The sequence below is a fragment of the Parasteatoda tepidariorum genome, chromosome 10 (genome assembly GCF_982258835.1).
Source record: "Parasteatoda tepidariorum strain Cologne lab strain chromosome 10, Ptep-v5.0, whole genome shotgun sequence".
NCBI classification, from domain to species: Eukaryota; Metazoa; Arthropoda; class Arachnida; order Araneae; family Theridiidae; genus Parasteatoda; species Parasteatoda tepidariorum.
Genome location: NC_141764.1, coordinates 51255977 through 51271069, shown reverse-complemented (window position 1 = coordinate 51271069; position 15093 = coordinate 51255977). Strand labels below are relative to the sequence as shown.

Here is a 15093-nt window from a genome sequence, read left to right as displayed (position 1 = left end):
TTTACTTTTAAAATTGAATGTGATGTTCGACCACTATTAGTGGAACGTTTAACTACAATTACATTTAAATTTGCTGCATTCTTAAATGTTTTTTTTTAAATTTTTTTTTAATATTTCCAATGACAAGGCAAAAGGTACAAATAGAAAGATGAAATAAATAACGAATACAAATGTACGTAGGATAACAAAGAAAGAAGACCGATGTCATTGCCTTAAAAGTTCTCTTGCTTCCCAATATCTTGAGGATTCAGTGTGTCCATGAAGGGCCCCACATAGATCTACCTCCTCGTGGTGCACTCCCGGCAACGCTCTGCGGCTAAATGATCTACAGCCTTCAGTAATCACTTGCATTCTTAAATGTTGAATCGCAAATTGTGTAAGAAATAAACCGCACATTAAATGTGCTGTCGAATACTAGAATGTTGCATTAAAATAGTACAAAATGAGAACGTTTGACCCATTAAATGTGTTGTTGAACCATTTTACTAGAATGTTGCAATAAAATAGTACGTTTGAGCCATTAAATGTGCTGTCGAATACTAGAATGTTGCATTAAAATAGTACAAAATGAGAACGTTTGACCCATTAAATGTGTTGTTGAACCATTATACCAGAATGTTGCAATAAAATAGTACGTTTGAGCAATTAAATGTGCTGTCGAATACTAGAATGTTGCATTAAAATAGTACAAAATGAGAACGTTTGACCCATTAAATGTGTTGTTGAACCATTGTACTAGAATGTTGTAATAAAATAGTGAGCTTGAGCTATTAAATGCGCTGTTGAATACTATATTGTTGTATTAAAATAGTACAAAATAAGAACGTTTGACCCATTAAATTTGTTGTTGAACCATTATACTAGAACGTTGTAATAAAATAGTGCGTTTGAGCCATTAAATGTGCTGTTGAATACTAGAATGTTGTATTAAAGTAGTGCAAAATGAGAACGTTTGCCCCATTAAATGTGTTGCAAACTTAACATGTTAAACCAATCTTAGTGTGAGAAAAGAATCTTTCCCGAGAATCGGTTTACGTACCAAAGTTGTAGCAAATGAGAACGGTATTGTGGTGCAACGAAACTTTTTCAACTCATTTAGGGAAGAAAAATGCAAAAATCAACAAGAGTTTTGCAATGACATTCGTTTAAAACTTATTAATTGTATTTGCAGCATTACCTTTTAGTAAATTATACAAGTTTATCGTGAATCAATGTTTAAAAGTTTTGATAAAAGAGGATGTGATAGCAATGCTCAGTTACTGATATTCGTAAACAATAATAAAAGTGTATTTCTAGCATTTCACTCAGCATATTTAATCAACATAATATATAGGTGTCCAAAATAGTGATGAAAACTTATGTTTGCAAGAAAGTGAAGTCTGTTGAAAAATCCAATTAAGAACTTAGGGGAGATTACTCAACATTTGTCTTGTTACGATCGCGTTTCTTAAATAATGTTAAGCAAACTTATTACATTTAAATTGAAAAAAAATCTAATTTTTAATTGAGTACGATTGCTATTGCTCCGATGATATGTAAGGATATGTTATGACGATAAAACCGCGCATTTGTACATCCGACCACGCGTCATAAATATTAAAAAATCAATCAATTTATTAAAAGTAATCACTTTTATTCATTTATCTATATATATATATTTCTCTTACACGGCACCAAAAAAAAGCCTCATTACAACTCCCCGAATGGCAACGTTAGAAAATCGACCAATGATTGCTCCTAAAAATGTCACATGGCAAATGTCACATGAGGTGGCTCAACATATAGCGCTTTTAAAAACGGAAACAATAACCAAAGTGAGCATTATCAGGTTGTTCAATTCAGATTCATGCCCTAAAAACATGATAATATTTCATTTAAACTCAATTAGGAATTAATTAGGTTGGCCTTCTCTATGACTATAAATAAGTCACAAGGTCAGACTTTTGAGAAAATCAGTTTAGTATTGACTAAACAAGTTTTTAGTCATGGACAACTTTATGTTGGCCTGTCAAGAGTTAGCCTGTCAAGTCTTTCAGTAATTGCTCCAAGATGCCAAATTTATAATTGTGTTTTCAAAGAAATTCTAAATGCTTAGTGTTAATTTCTTAGAGCTTTGCAGAAGAAAATGTTTTTTGGAAAAAATTTAATTGAAACTTCTATTGGCAGTAGGCAAGGGAAACTGCCAAAATCAAAACTCCCCGATTAGAAATGCAGCATGGCGACCACCACGTGATATTTCTCGGGTAATGCTAACAGCCATGCATTTTAATTTATTGTATGTAAAACTTCCTTATTTTGTTCTAAAATGTTATGTACTTAATCACAAAAGTTAATTAATATAGATAATGCTTCAATAATGCTGATCACCAAGAAATAATTCATTTGGCGATAAAACAAATTTTTGTGTTCTTGAAAATGAAAGACTTTTTGAGGGTTATTATCTCACAAGGAAAAGTTAGGGTTTAAAGTTTATATTTTTAAATAATAAATTTTTTTTCTAAAACTTTCAGAATTTATAGCATTAACTAATTTATTATACACATTTAGTTGAATTTAGGTGAGTAACTGCAATATTTGATAATTTATTTTGCTAATATGTTTCTCATTTAGCTAATGTTTTGATTTTTTCACCATGTACAATTTAAATAGCTAATATACTTTGGGTAGACTATACTTGAGGGTGCCCCCGCCAAGTTGTGATCGCGATTGATCGCCAAGCTGGGCGATGCTGAAAATCAATCGTGATTCTGATTGGTTTAGGTTTTAATCGTGATTCTGATTAATTTAGAATTTAGCGTTGTTTTTAAATGAATTTCAGAGATCCGTTACTTCTACTTTGGATACCGACTGGTAAGGTTATTTTTGCTTCTGGTACTAAAAATGAATACTGTCAATAAGATAAATCTTAAGTTTCTGTACGATTTTAATAACAATGAAAAAAAACAGTGATTGAATGGTGTATGAATGAAGGTTTAATTAGTAATAGATATAAATGTCCTGTTTGTGAGTTACAACGGCGTTCCGGGCAAACAAGTATGGTTCCAAACATAAGTCGCCAATTTCGCCAAGGGGCACCTTCAAGTATATTTTTCCCTATACTTTTTTAAAAGCCAATAAGAACATTGATAGAATTCATCTACGTAAGTACAATACTATGTTTTTGATGATAATATACTATGTCTTTGTGCTAGAACATTGTGTTCATTGGCGAGCGAGCGCAGCGAGTCATGGTTCACGGCGTGAACCACATAGGATTGCGTAGCAATTCTCGGGGGTTGGCGAGCGTTAGAAAGCAGGGGGCGGAGCCTCCTAGTTTTTTATAATTTCTGAGTATAAGCTTTTTATTTCAGAAACTTCACAATTGATACGATGATCGAAGTCACATGCTTTAATGTCCGATAACAGCGCCTTATAAATGATATTTAAATAGATTGTCTAAAATATATATTTTTTTATTGTTTAAATATGAATTATAATATTTAAAACTTTTTTATTTGATCATCCATTGGTATTATTCAACTTAAGCTTTTTATTTTTCAGTGATACCACATGCAGGGAAGTCAATTTTTGACGCAACACTTTTTAATTATTTAGTTTTGATATAATTCTGCTCGTGGGCTAAAAGGACCATGATATAATTTTTAACAGTTTTCTTGATAGAGAATGAGCTAACAATAAAAATTAAAGTTAAAAAATGTAATATTCGCAAATACGTGGTACAACACACTGGTAAACGAGTCATTGTTTTTGAATGAATATTGGTTTGGCTGGAGTCTTAATTGGATGAATTTTTCCTTAGAATTTCTAGTCATGTAATTTTCCGTTTGGGTAATGGTGGATAGAATCCCTTGAATAGCTATTTATTGCCTCATAAATTCCTTTCTCTGGTTTCGCCGATTCTAATCAATTAAATTTTGTTAAAGTATTAGTTTAAGTCAACAAGCACATTGCATTTTAAACTTTGAAGGAAGATATTGGATATTTTGAAACTGAGATCCATTAACGATTATACGAAACCATGATCATAGCAAGGTTGATGTAAGAATCGACAAGGTGTTCCATATATAATTCTAACATGCGTACTTTTGGATTAATTGTGGTTGGGTGGCGCAGCTGGTTTGTCGTCGCCTTCTGAGCCCAAGTCTGCGGGTTCGATCCCCGACCCAGACACCGGATTTTCGGGATGCAGAAAATCCTTAGCGGCCATGTCATATGATTATGCGGCATGTAAAAGATCCCTGGAGTGCCTTATTGGCAGTTGGCATTTCCGGCAAAATTAAATTCATAGTACACTTCAGCATCCAAATAGAGCCTCGGTGCTGCCCTCTAGTGTGGCAGAAACTAGACGTCTAAATTAACATGCTCAACGGTATGTCACCCATTGTGGTGGTCCTGAAAGAGTGGATACCACCTCTAGAGAACGCACTAGGTCTGCTCATCGGCAAGACCGATTGTGCAGCTCATTGGAAATAAAAAAAATACTTTTGGATTAAATAAATATTTTGCATCAAATTATAAACTTGTTATTTTAAAATTTAATATTTTTTCTTAGTTGGAACGCTCCAATTTATAAATAATAATTTAAACTAATCGGATTGCCAACTGAAAACTAAATGGTAGGAAGTTATAATACCATGTGCGATTAAGTATTATTCTAGAGTAGACACAGAAGAAAAACTATGCTCAGTTGCTCAGTCAGTCAGGTCACCAGATTTGCACAGCAATTTCTAGCTGAAAAGCGCTTTAAGGCTAAATGTAGTTAAGCTAAATTTTAATTCACGAAAAAAAAAATGTAAGTCAAAGCAAAAGTCAGAACTTTTATAGAGAGGTATAATGTTCCTAAAAATAGTTGCGATGGCTAAACGATCGAAATAGAGGAGGGATAAAGAAAAGCTAACATTTGATACTGATCAAGGTTTAATAAGAAGTAAAACTCATTTTCTGATTTTATCAGAAACTGTAGGGCCGTGGTTTCCAATCGGACTGTGGTTCGGAGGGGCCGGGGTTCTACCCACAGAGTGTATAAGTGGTTGTAAAATCTGTGGAGTCGGAAGTTTTGCGGTCGGTCATTAAGCAGTACCATGGGTACAGGAATCTGAAAAAAATTTCTTTCTCCTTCAGATCTATATCTAAATTGCAAAAATAGCCTCGCGAATGACTGGTGCTGCAATCCGTCTGTGGTTTTTTGAGCTAAGACTTACTTTTACCGTTGCATTGCTCTCTTGACAAACGAAAGGCAAGCCTTCCTTACGTAATTCGCGAAAAAAGCCAACGACTGGTGAGATTGGCTTGTCTCAGTGTCATTAGAAACAGCACCAGAAACTGAATCAAGTCAAACAGTAGAGTAAAAGAATTGTTTAAGTTTCACAATATCGTCTACAATTAATACTATCTCAAGAACAAGATCTGGATAAAACATAAGAAAATCAAACCGACTGACCTACCATTAGATTTCGAAGGGACATAAGTATTAATGTTATAAAGCATACATCCATGTTCGAGTAAAAAGTTTAATATGTTTAGTATACTATATGTTATGATGATTTTTGTGTTATAGAAGTATTCCATGTCTATTCTCTAATGCTTAATCGTACGATTGGGTATTAAGATTTGTTCACAAAAGCTTGTCTTACCTTGCTCCTGTGAATGTGCTGATGCTGATATTCGGAGTCGAATTCGGGTTCAGAGAAGTAGCTGAGATCTTGATCATACGTGCTGTAGACACCACCACCGTTCACGTCTTGTTCGTAGATCCTCAGAACAGATCGGTCACGAATGTCCCTGCCAAACGGATAACACCATCATTTAGTTTTTAAAATATTTTTTCATTCAAGTCCAAATATATCAATACCAATCATGTTCAAATTAAAATAACAGATTTACGAACGGTTGTATGCTTATCTAGAATCAAATAAAAAAAGTTCAAGTACGTAAATCCTAAGATGTAACTCACCTGAGGTCTTCGAGCTCGTAAAACATGTCTTTCGCGGGGTCGTGGATGTAGACCCGGATGTGAGGTGAGTCGAGATACTCCATAGTCAATTGCTTGGGAAATGAACGTACGAAGAGAGCCCTCACAGTGTCCATAGATGTGATTTCATTCGGCAACAGCGCCCTCTTAGTCTCGCTCTGGTATTGCAGAAACACGAGACCTGCAAGCAATAAACATGCACATTAAGAAACCTGGAGCATATAAAACAATAAAGTATGACATCATAGATAAAAAAGAATGCGCAACAATTTGTGGATCGCCATTTTTTTAAAGAGAAGAGACGGTGAAAGCCATCGAAAGCCTTTTAACTGAAATCAACATGCAAACACTTAGCAACTTCTTTTAATACACATTTGAGAAATACCATCTGATTATCTATATACTATTGAGTACGATAGATACTATTGAGTACGACCAATGCAAATGAAATATAACATTACTTATTTAATAATGTAACAATACTGGAATTATCTATATATTAATACTGCCGAATGCGTGCACTATAGTAACACAATTTTAATTGAAGAGCAAAGTTCAGTGATCACCTGATCTCCACCACGATCCCCAATCATCCAATCATGAGAGACTTTTTCAGTTATTTAACTGTCGGAGACATTGGTTAGATTCCGAACTATATTAAGACAATTCGATTGTGTTTGCTTTGGTGCATTTCGGTCTGGTATCTAACGAAACACTAGGGAAGCGAATCCCGACCCAGCCTGTGTTAAACGAAGACCTTACCCACCGATCAGCAGGGCGACAACACTGAATTAAAAGCAGCTGCCAAAGAATGTTTGTCTTCCATCTTTATTAGATAGTGTTTACGAGTATTACGTCAGTTCTTATCGGTTACATTTCACCCTATTTTTTTATTATTGTTTCAATAATTATGCTCTTTTTGTTTTACAATGTATGGCCGAAAGTATGATGCGTCTGAGGTCAAAATGTTGTGCTATTACGTCTGATACACGTCTTGTCAAACTTTCTGATTTTAATTTCTTGACTTGATGTTGAAGTTTAATTTCTACAACTTAATGTTTGTAGACACTCTGTAAAGTGATTTCAATAAATTGATTTTATACTTTTTAAAATCTTACGTTTAAATAACGTTAACAATAATTCGAATAAACATTTTTGTAACTTTCTTTCAGATGAAGATTAAAGCAAGCAACTAACAATAAGTTCCAGGTTTTTTAAAGCTCTTATAAAATCTTTCGTGTTATTACCTAAAACAGTAGATAAAATATATCATTTGGTGAGGATTTGGCACACTCAAGAAGTTGAGTAAGTAAAGCATGGAAGTGAAGTACACAAAACAAAACTAACACAGAAGAATGTAGAAGTAAAGTATATTAACTTGCTTTTGGAAATCTTACTACCGACACTATTTTCTTCATTGTTCAAATACATGAAAAATTAATAATCTATACCTACCATACACTTTTCTTAAAAGTACAATTTAATTCTAGCATAATTACGACGATGCATCTTAAAGTGGGGTTTAAGGACCAGTAAAATATTACATCTATTGCTAACAATTGTTTCGATTTAAGTGTTTATAAAATAAATTTGGTTGCTACTTGGTATACTAACGTTTAATTTTAGCATAATTACGATGGTGTATCTTAAAATGGCGTTTGAAAAACAACAAAATATTACGCCTATTGTAAACTATTATTTCTATTTTATACTATTGCGTGGGCAAAAAATTTGTAGTTGATTATTTTGGATAAATTTTTTTATTTTAATTCAAATTATCATTACCTTTCATTTGATTACGGTTTTAACGAAGAAAATAGCAACGGAAGAAAAAAAAGTTTTATTTCAAAATTTTCCATTTTTTTGCTTGAAATTACTAAAACTTTGTTTTCATTTTTTAAAATAATAAAATATAAAATAGTGATCTTTCTGCAATAATTAATAAACTCTATTATTCAAGTCAATGAAACATCTCAAAAACATTATAAATGGTTTCAAACAAGGTGACATGAAAAAGCGGCGATGCTATTTGTTTCTAAAAAAAATAAATGAATACAAAGAAAATAAGTAAATTTCAACAATGCTTTTTCTTCTATACTGATTATAAAAGTATTTTTGAAAAGTCAATGCTAATAAAACTAAATAAGAAAAAAGATTTTATTAGTATCCATAAAATATTAACTGATAGGAAATAATCATTAGCTTACATTCATGCATGAACTATAATGACAATAACAGGGTCTATTCATTTTTAATACATGAAAATCAAATAGACCTGATCAAATAGAATAGATAGACCTGATCAATAGAAAATAAAATTGAAATGAAAAAAAATCGGAAATGCTATCTGTTTCTAAAAGAATCAAAGAATTGCAAAAATACGTAAACTTTAACAATGCTTTTTCTTATGATCTACTTAAGTATTTTCAAAATGTCAATGTAAACAACATTAAAAAAAAAGATGAAAGATTTTATTAGAATCTATAAATAAGTCGCTCAAATTTACGCACGAACTATCATGACAATAACAGACAGAATACATCAAAATCAAATAACATAGTTGCCAAAAATAAACTTTAAAAAAAAGAGAGAGAGAATATTTTCCAGTAATTAGATTTCATCCTTTCAAGTTTTCAATACCACCTTTTCAATCGTTGTCAAAATCCAATTACGACATGATTAAAGGAAAATTGAAAACCAATTTAGAATGGCATCGGAAAATCGGATTACCGCCTCCATTCCAGAAAGACCTTTAGGGTCAAAGAGGCAATGCATTCCTTCTTCACATTATCTATAGTTCTGTGATAGTTCTCGAGGAAACAAATAATTGTGCACTGAATGCTCTTAAAGGGAAAAACAGCTTTGTCTAGGAGACATATAAATGCTAGAGAAATTGTATTGAATGTCGAATTTCATATTAGATTTAGAATCAATGGCATAATTTCGATCACATTTTATACAACGCTTAAAAATATGGCATAGTACAATAAAATTGGCTGCAGTCAAATGGTGTTAAATTTTTTGGGGGTAAAATTACTCTTACTCAATGCCTATCAGGGGTCTGTCCAGACATTTTGTGAAAGGTCCGTTTTTCGTGATATTGTGAAAAAATTACTCACATTCTTTTAACCAGGGTCCGCTTTTATGAATGCGTGCAAATAGGGTCCGTTATTGCAAAAAAAACTTTTTCAAGGAGTTTTTAAGTTGTAAAGACATACAAGATTATGCTCAACACTGTAAAATTATAATTAAAAAAATTAAATTTTAAAAAATAAACAACAATTGCTGCTTCTAAATTAGAGATGCAACATACAAATATTTGATATTTAGCTTATGCTGCTGAAAGCAGAATATTAATTTCGGACGAATGATGGAAGAACCGTCTGCCGAAGACAAAACTAAATTCGTTTACATCTATCTTTCTTGTTTTCTGCCCTGGAAAGGGTTTATTCGATTAATAAAATAATAATGAAGATAAACAAATTTGTGAAGGGTCCGATTAAAAGAAAGATCATTTTGTGAAGGGTCCGTTTTTGAGTCAAAATATTTTGTGAAGGGTCCGTTTTTATGAAAAGATATTTTGTGAAGGGTCCGTTAACGGACCCAAATTTCTTCTAAACAGACCCCTGCTTATGTTATAAATAATTGTGCACTGATTGCTCTTAAAAGAAAAAACAGCTTTGACTAGGAGACATATAAATGCTAGAGAAATTGTATTGAATGTCGAATTTCATATTAGAATTTGAACCGATGGTACAATTTCTATCACATTTTATACAATGTTTTAAAATAAGGCATAGTACAATAAAATTGGCTGCAGCCAAATGGTGTTGGATTTTTTGGGGGTAAAATTACTCTTACTCGATGCTTATGTTACTGCCTAAATCGGATCGTTAATAAGCCTCCGATTAAACGACTGATTATCGCTGCAATTTTAAAAAGAAACACTGCACTTCTATTCCTTTAAAACAGCAAATTCCAAGCAGTTTTTGTAATAGCATTGTATTAAATAAATATCTATGCTTTTTTTGTGACTTCTCGTCTGGCAAGTCTGGAAAATGGGAGTCTGGTTTTGATTGCTTGAAACCTGTGGCCTGTTATTTTATATAGTTTTGAAGCGAATTCATAACCTGATTAAAATGAAGCTTTTAATCACGTAATTACGTATTTATCATTATATATTTCATACTTCATAGAAATTATATTTTTTCAAAATCTGTAAAAAACTAAAGACAAAAGTTGGTAAAAAAAGGATTTTTAAATTTTTCCAAATGTATGGAAATCGAGATAATGAATGTAATTATAATTTGTATTTTTTGATAATATATTATTAAGGAATTAAAAAAAGGTAGTAAAAATTGTGAGCTAATTTCTGTGAAAGGAATATTTTATTTTATTTAAATTATGCATTTCAAGATGACGGATAATAAAAAAATGATAATGATGGACATTTTCTAAACTGATGAATATATGATTGGATGGATATTAAACATTAAATGTTTTAAAAATAATCATGTTGCCATAATGTGGTTTTATAAGTTGGTTTAGAAACATACCTAATTCGTATATAATTAAGTTTAAATTTAGATATTTACGACTTTAATTGTTTCACTTGTCACTTTTCAAAAGATAAAACCAAATTTATTTCTTACGTCATTTATTGCCTTAATTTAGTAAACAAATACACAAATTTTATACAAAACTTTGAAATATATAATAATAAATAATATAATAATAAATGATATAATAATAAATAATACAATAATAAATAATATAATACTAAATAATATAATAATAAATAATATAATAATAAATAATATAATACTAAATAATATAATAATAAATCATATAATAATAAATAATATAATAATAAATAATATGATAATTAATAATATAATAACAAAATATATTTTACTAAGTTTTAAGCATTTGTCAAGTTCTAAAATATGCATAATTATCTACACAGTGTGTATTATCACATAGTGCCTATCACTTTTTAAAAACTAAAACAATTTGCAGTTTATATGACTGCTTTTAGTCAATGTATGAGAAAAATCATAGAAACTTATGAATTCTTTTAATATTTTGTATTATTATTATTTTAGAAACATTTCACTTCTTGGTGTTGTGACTTGAATTTTCGTTAAAAGTATAAAACGTGATCTTAATCAGTTTTTTCTTACCTTAGTGATATAAAACAATGACATTTTAAAAAAATATAAAATTGCTAAAATTGTAATTATAATAATCGATATTAAATTACTAACATCAAGTAAAAAGAAATTTTTCAACCATCTTGCTCTTGACCTCCATCAGTTTTAAGGTCATAAGCAATTGCCGAGGTTGAAAAGTTGTGCACATGACCAAAATTCCAACCATGAGCACATATTAAAATATTAATCGCTTTATATGTTGCAATTAATTTCCTGAAACTGCATTATAAATTGCAGCAAATAACCCCAATAGCTGAATATCAAAGAATGATATAATAACCACATAGGTTTTAAGTAATAAATCCAAAGGGATAATCCTTTTAGTAATTAATCGAGTCTTAGAAAGTCCAGTAATTAAAGAGAAAATCTATAAATAAGCGACAGAAGGGCCTGACGTTCAATCTTTGAGCTTAAAAGATAGAATAGACAGTTCTGAACATGTAAATAAGATGAGGAGGAAATTAATCTCGAAGTATAAGCAACCTAAATCACCTTAACTGTCTAGTCCACTGCGAGATTCAAATTTTATAATCCTATAATAAGTTATTAAAGTTTTCCTCACACTTAGCATTTTCTGTTCTTTCTATCTTGTACAAGAGGGGTTTGTTAAAGGGGGGGGGGGGGCTCTAAGGGTTGCTTAATACCCCCTAAGGCGACAGCCCAAACGGCAGACATTTTACAGTAACGCTTCTTCCCTGTGGCTTATAGAGTAAACGGACACAGAAGAATTTAGGAAAAGACAATAACCGTAGTAACCTAGTTTAATTTTTCATTCTCTTCCCTTTCTAAGAGAATGTGGAGAGCGTTGTCATAGCAACGTGTACTGAGCTGTGGAAGTAATAAGTCATTAACCTCTTCCAGTGTGTAGTTTTCGGAGTATTTGAGGTTACGCGTAGTGATGGGGAGTATTCAGATAGGGAATTTTGCAAATTAAAGAACAAGAAAGGGAAAACCGAAATCTCCTGAGACTTAAATGGGGAATAGGTTGCAAGTAGAGGAAGGGGGAAAGGCGTGAAGTGTAATGAGAAGTTTACAGGGAAATGAGTTATATTTATACTTCAGAAATATACTAACATCGCAATTTGTTTGAAGGATTCAGTAAGATTTTACTTAACCGTAGTGGTTAAAAATATTATTCGACACAAGGAAAGGGAGATTTAGATTTTAAATATCAATGGAAAGAAAGAATGCTAACTGAGGAGCAAATATTTATCTCGTTTTGGTTTTTAAAAGTAGAGTTTTAGTTATTCTAATTATAAATGCAACCAGAGTAGCATATTAAGGATAGAATTAAAAGTAAAGCTACGAAAAGGAAGCATTTTTTTTAAGTTTAATATGGAAATTTATTTTTAACTGTAATGTAACGAGGACATTTCAGAAATAACGTTTAAGGATTAATTTATTTAGTAAATGCTATGCAAAATATGACTACTGTTTTCGGAATTCTAGCGTCGATTTATATGAGATTTTAATGTTTAGGATTAGAATTAAAAATAAAGCTACTGAAAGAAAAATTTGCTTTTGTTTAGTAAGGAAAATTATTTTTATCACCTATAATGTAACAAGAAGTTTTTTTAAAAATAATGTTTAAGGTCTGCCATATTTACTTAATACTATGCAAACTATGATTACAGCTAACGGAATTCTGGGTAGATCTATTTGAGGTTATAATGTTATGCAAATATTAAGTAAACTATGAATACAGTTTCCGGAATTTTATAGTAGATTTATATGAGGTTATAATGTTTAGGTGTAAATTAAAATAAAACTACGGAAAGGAGAATTTGCTTTTGTTTAGTAAAGAAAGTTATTTTTATCACCTATATAACAAGAAAAATTTTGAAACAACGTTTAAGGACTACTATATTTACTTAATGCTATGCAAACTATGATTGCAGTTAACGGAATTCTAGGGTAAATTTGTTTGAGGTTATAATGTAAAGCAAATATTAAGTAAACTATGAATACAGTTTCCGGAATTTTAGAGTAGATTTATATGAGTTTATGTTGTTTAGGAGTAGATTAAAAGTAAAGTTATAGAAGGGAGAATTTGTTTTTGTTTAGTAAGGAAAGTTATTTTTATCACCTATAATGTAACAAGAAAAATTTTGAAACAACGTTTAAGGATTACTATATTTACTTAATGCTATGCAAACTATGATTACAGTTAACGAATTCTAGGGTAGATTTGTTTGAGGTTATAATGTAAAGCAAATATTAAGTAAACTATGAATACAGTTTCCGGAATTTTAGAGTAGATTTATATGAGGTTTTAATGTTTAGGAGTAGATTAAAAGTAAAGTTATAGAAGGGAGAATTTGCCTTTGTTTAGCAAGGAAATTTGTTTTTTAACTTTAATGTAATAGGAACATTTTTGAAATAACGTTTAAGGACTACTATATTTACTGAATGTTATGCAAACTATGCTTACACTTTCGAGATTTTAGGGTAGATATATATGAGGTCATAATGTTTAGGATTAGAATTAAAAGTAAAGCTACGGAAAGGGAGAATTCATTTCTATTTAGTAAGGAAATTTAGTTTTTAAATATAATATAATAAGAACATTTTTGAAATAACGTTTAAGGATTATTTTGTTTAATAAATATTATAAAAACTATGGTGAAAAATTTCAAATTCACATTTGTTTCTTAGAAGATAAATGTTACACATTACTTTTGTTTCCGTTACAGTATTTTAAAATTATTTTGATAAATCATATGATTATTGATGTATAGGTTCATGTATGCGCGCAAATGCTTCAACTAAATAAATGTATATGTTTATTTGTATCTCGCCCCGCCCTATTTAAGGGCATGCGAGAGTAGATACATACAACACACATAAAACTTACACAAAACATCAGAAATTATATCAACAAAAAGAATAAAAAGAATAAAACACAAGCGAACAACAGTTAAAAACATGACCCCAAATCCAGCCAACACATTGAAAATCGCAAAGATCATAATTAAAAGAGTAAAAACAATATATACATAAAAGTGAATAAAACATCCATATCGTGCGTGGTAAAAGCAAGATTGGGGTAAAAGCAAGTAAAAGATTACATAAGGAACAAACTGGAATAAAATTTACAGTTGAAACATGACCCAAAACCAAGTCAAACATGAATAAAACCGATCATATAAAAGGAATAAGTAAAAGTGAAATATTACATTAAGAACAAATTGGGAAAAAAAAACTAGCAGTTAAAAACATGACTCAAAACCAAGTCACACAGGTATAAAACCAATCAAATTAACAATAAACGCACATAAAAAAGCTTGAGACACCCAATTTGGAGTGCGGGGTTCCGAATCCTTAAGTGTCACCACCCAAAATATCTTCAAGTGTCTTTTTTATGATACATTTAATAATACCCCTGCAGGTCGAATTAGCAAAACATTGAATTTGATTGAAATTTTTAAAATGTTCTCCACGGAGCGTTCGGAAGCGTGGACAGTATAAAATTAAATGATCAATGCTTTGAATTTCTCCACAATAATTGCAATCAAGGGCTCTATTAAAAAATCTATTCTGATACTCACCGAACACTCCATGGCCCGTAAGAAATTGATTAAAATAAAAATTCGCCTGAAGTCTACTAATATTAGGATCCTTAATAAACTTATACGTTTGTCTGCCTTTCTCGGAATCCCGCCACTCCTGTTTCCAACGCATGAGATTATAGCCTTTGACCAATGTTTTGACTTGAGCGGTGGAGCTCGGGACCTCAATGTCAACATTGCCGAGACTGATGGCGTTTTTAGCAACTCGATCCGCCTCCTCGTTGCCTTCAATACCAATGTGGGCTTTTTCCCATCCGAGAAGAATATTATTTTTCCAGATTTGTTTGGTGTTTTCTACCAATTCGGAATCGGGTTTAGGATTTTTTAAAGCTTGCAACAA

At 31.2% G+C, this 15093-nt stretch overlaps 1 protein-coding gene across 14 annotated transcripts in view; it reads right to left on the bottom strand.

The window, feature by feature from the left end:
* LOC107447376 (coiled-coil domain-containing protein AGAP005037) overlaps positions 1 to 15093 on the bottom strand; it is a 759443-nt gene that overhangs the window by 51478 nt on the left and 692872 nt on the right. For all 14 annotated transcript variants that reach the window (XM_071184692.2, XM_071184693.2, XM_071184694.2 and 11 more), the window contains 2 exons: positions 5954 to 6152; positions 5634 to 5781 (listed from right to left, as the gene is read on the bottom strand). In XM_071184692.2, the coding sequence (XP_071040793.1) occupies positions 5634 to 5781; positions 5954 to 6152 (347 nt within the window). The remainder of the gene's footprint in view (positions 1 to 5633; positions 5782 to 5953; positions 6153 to 15093) is intronic.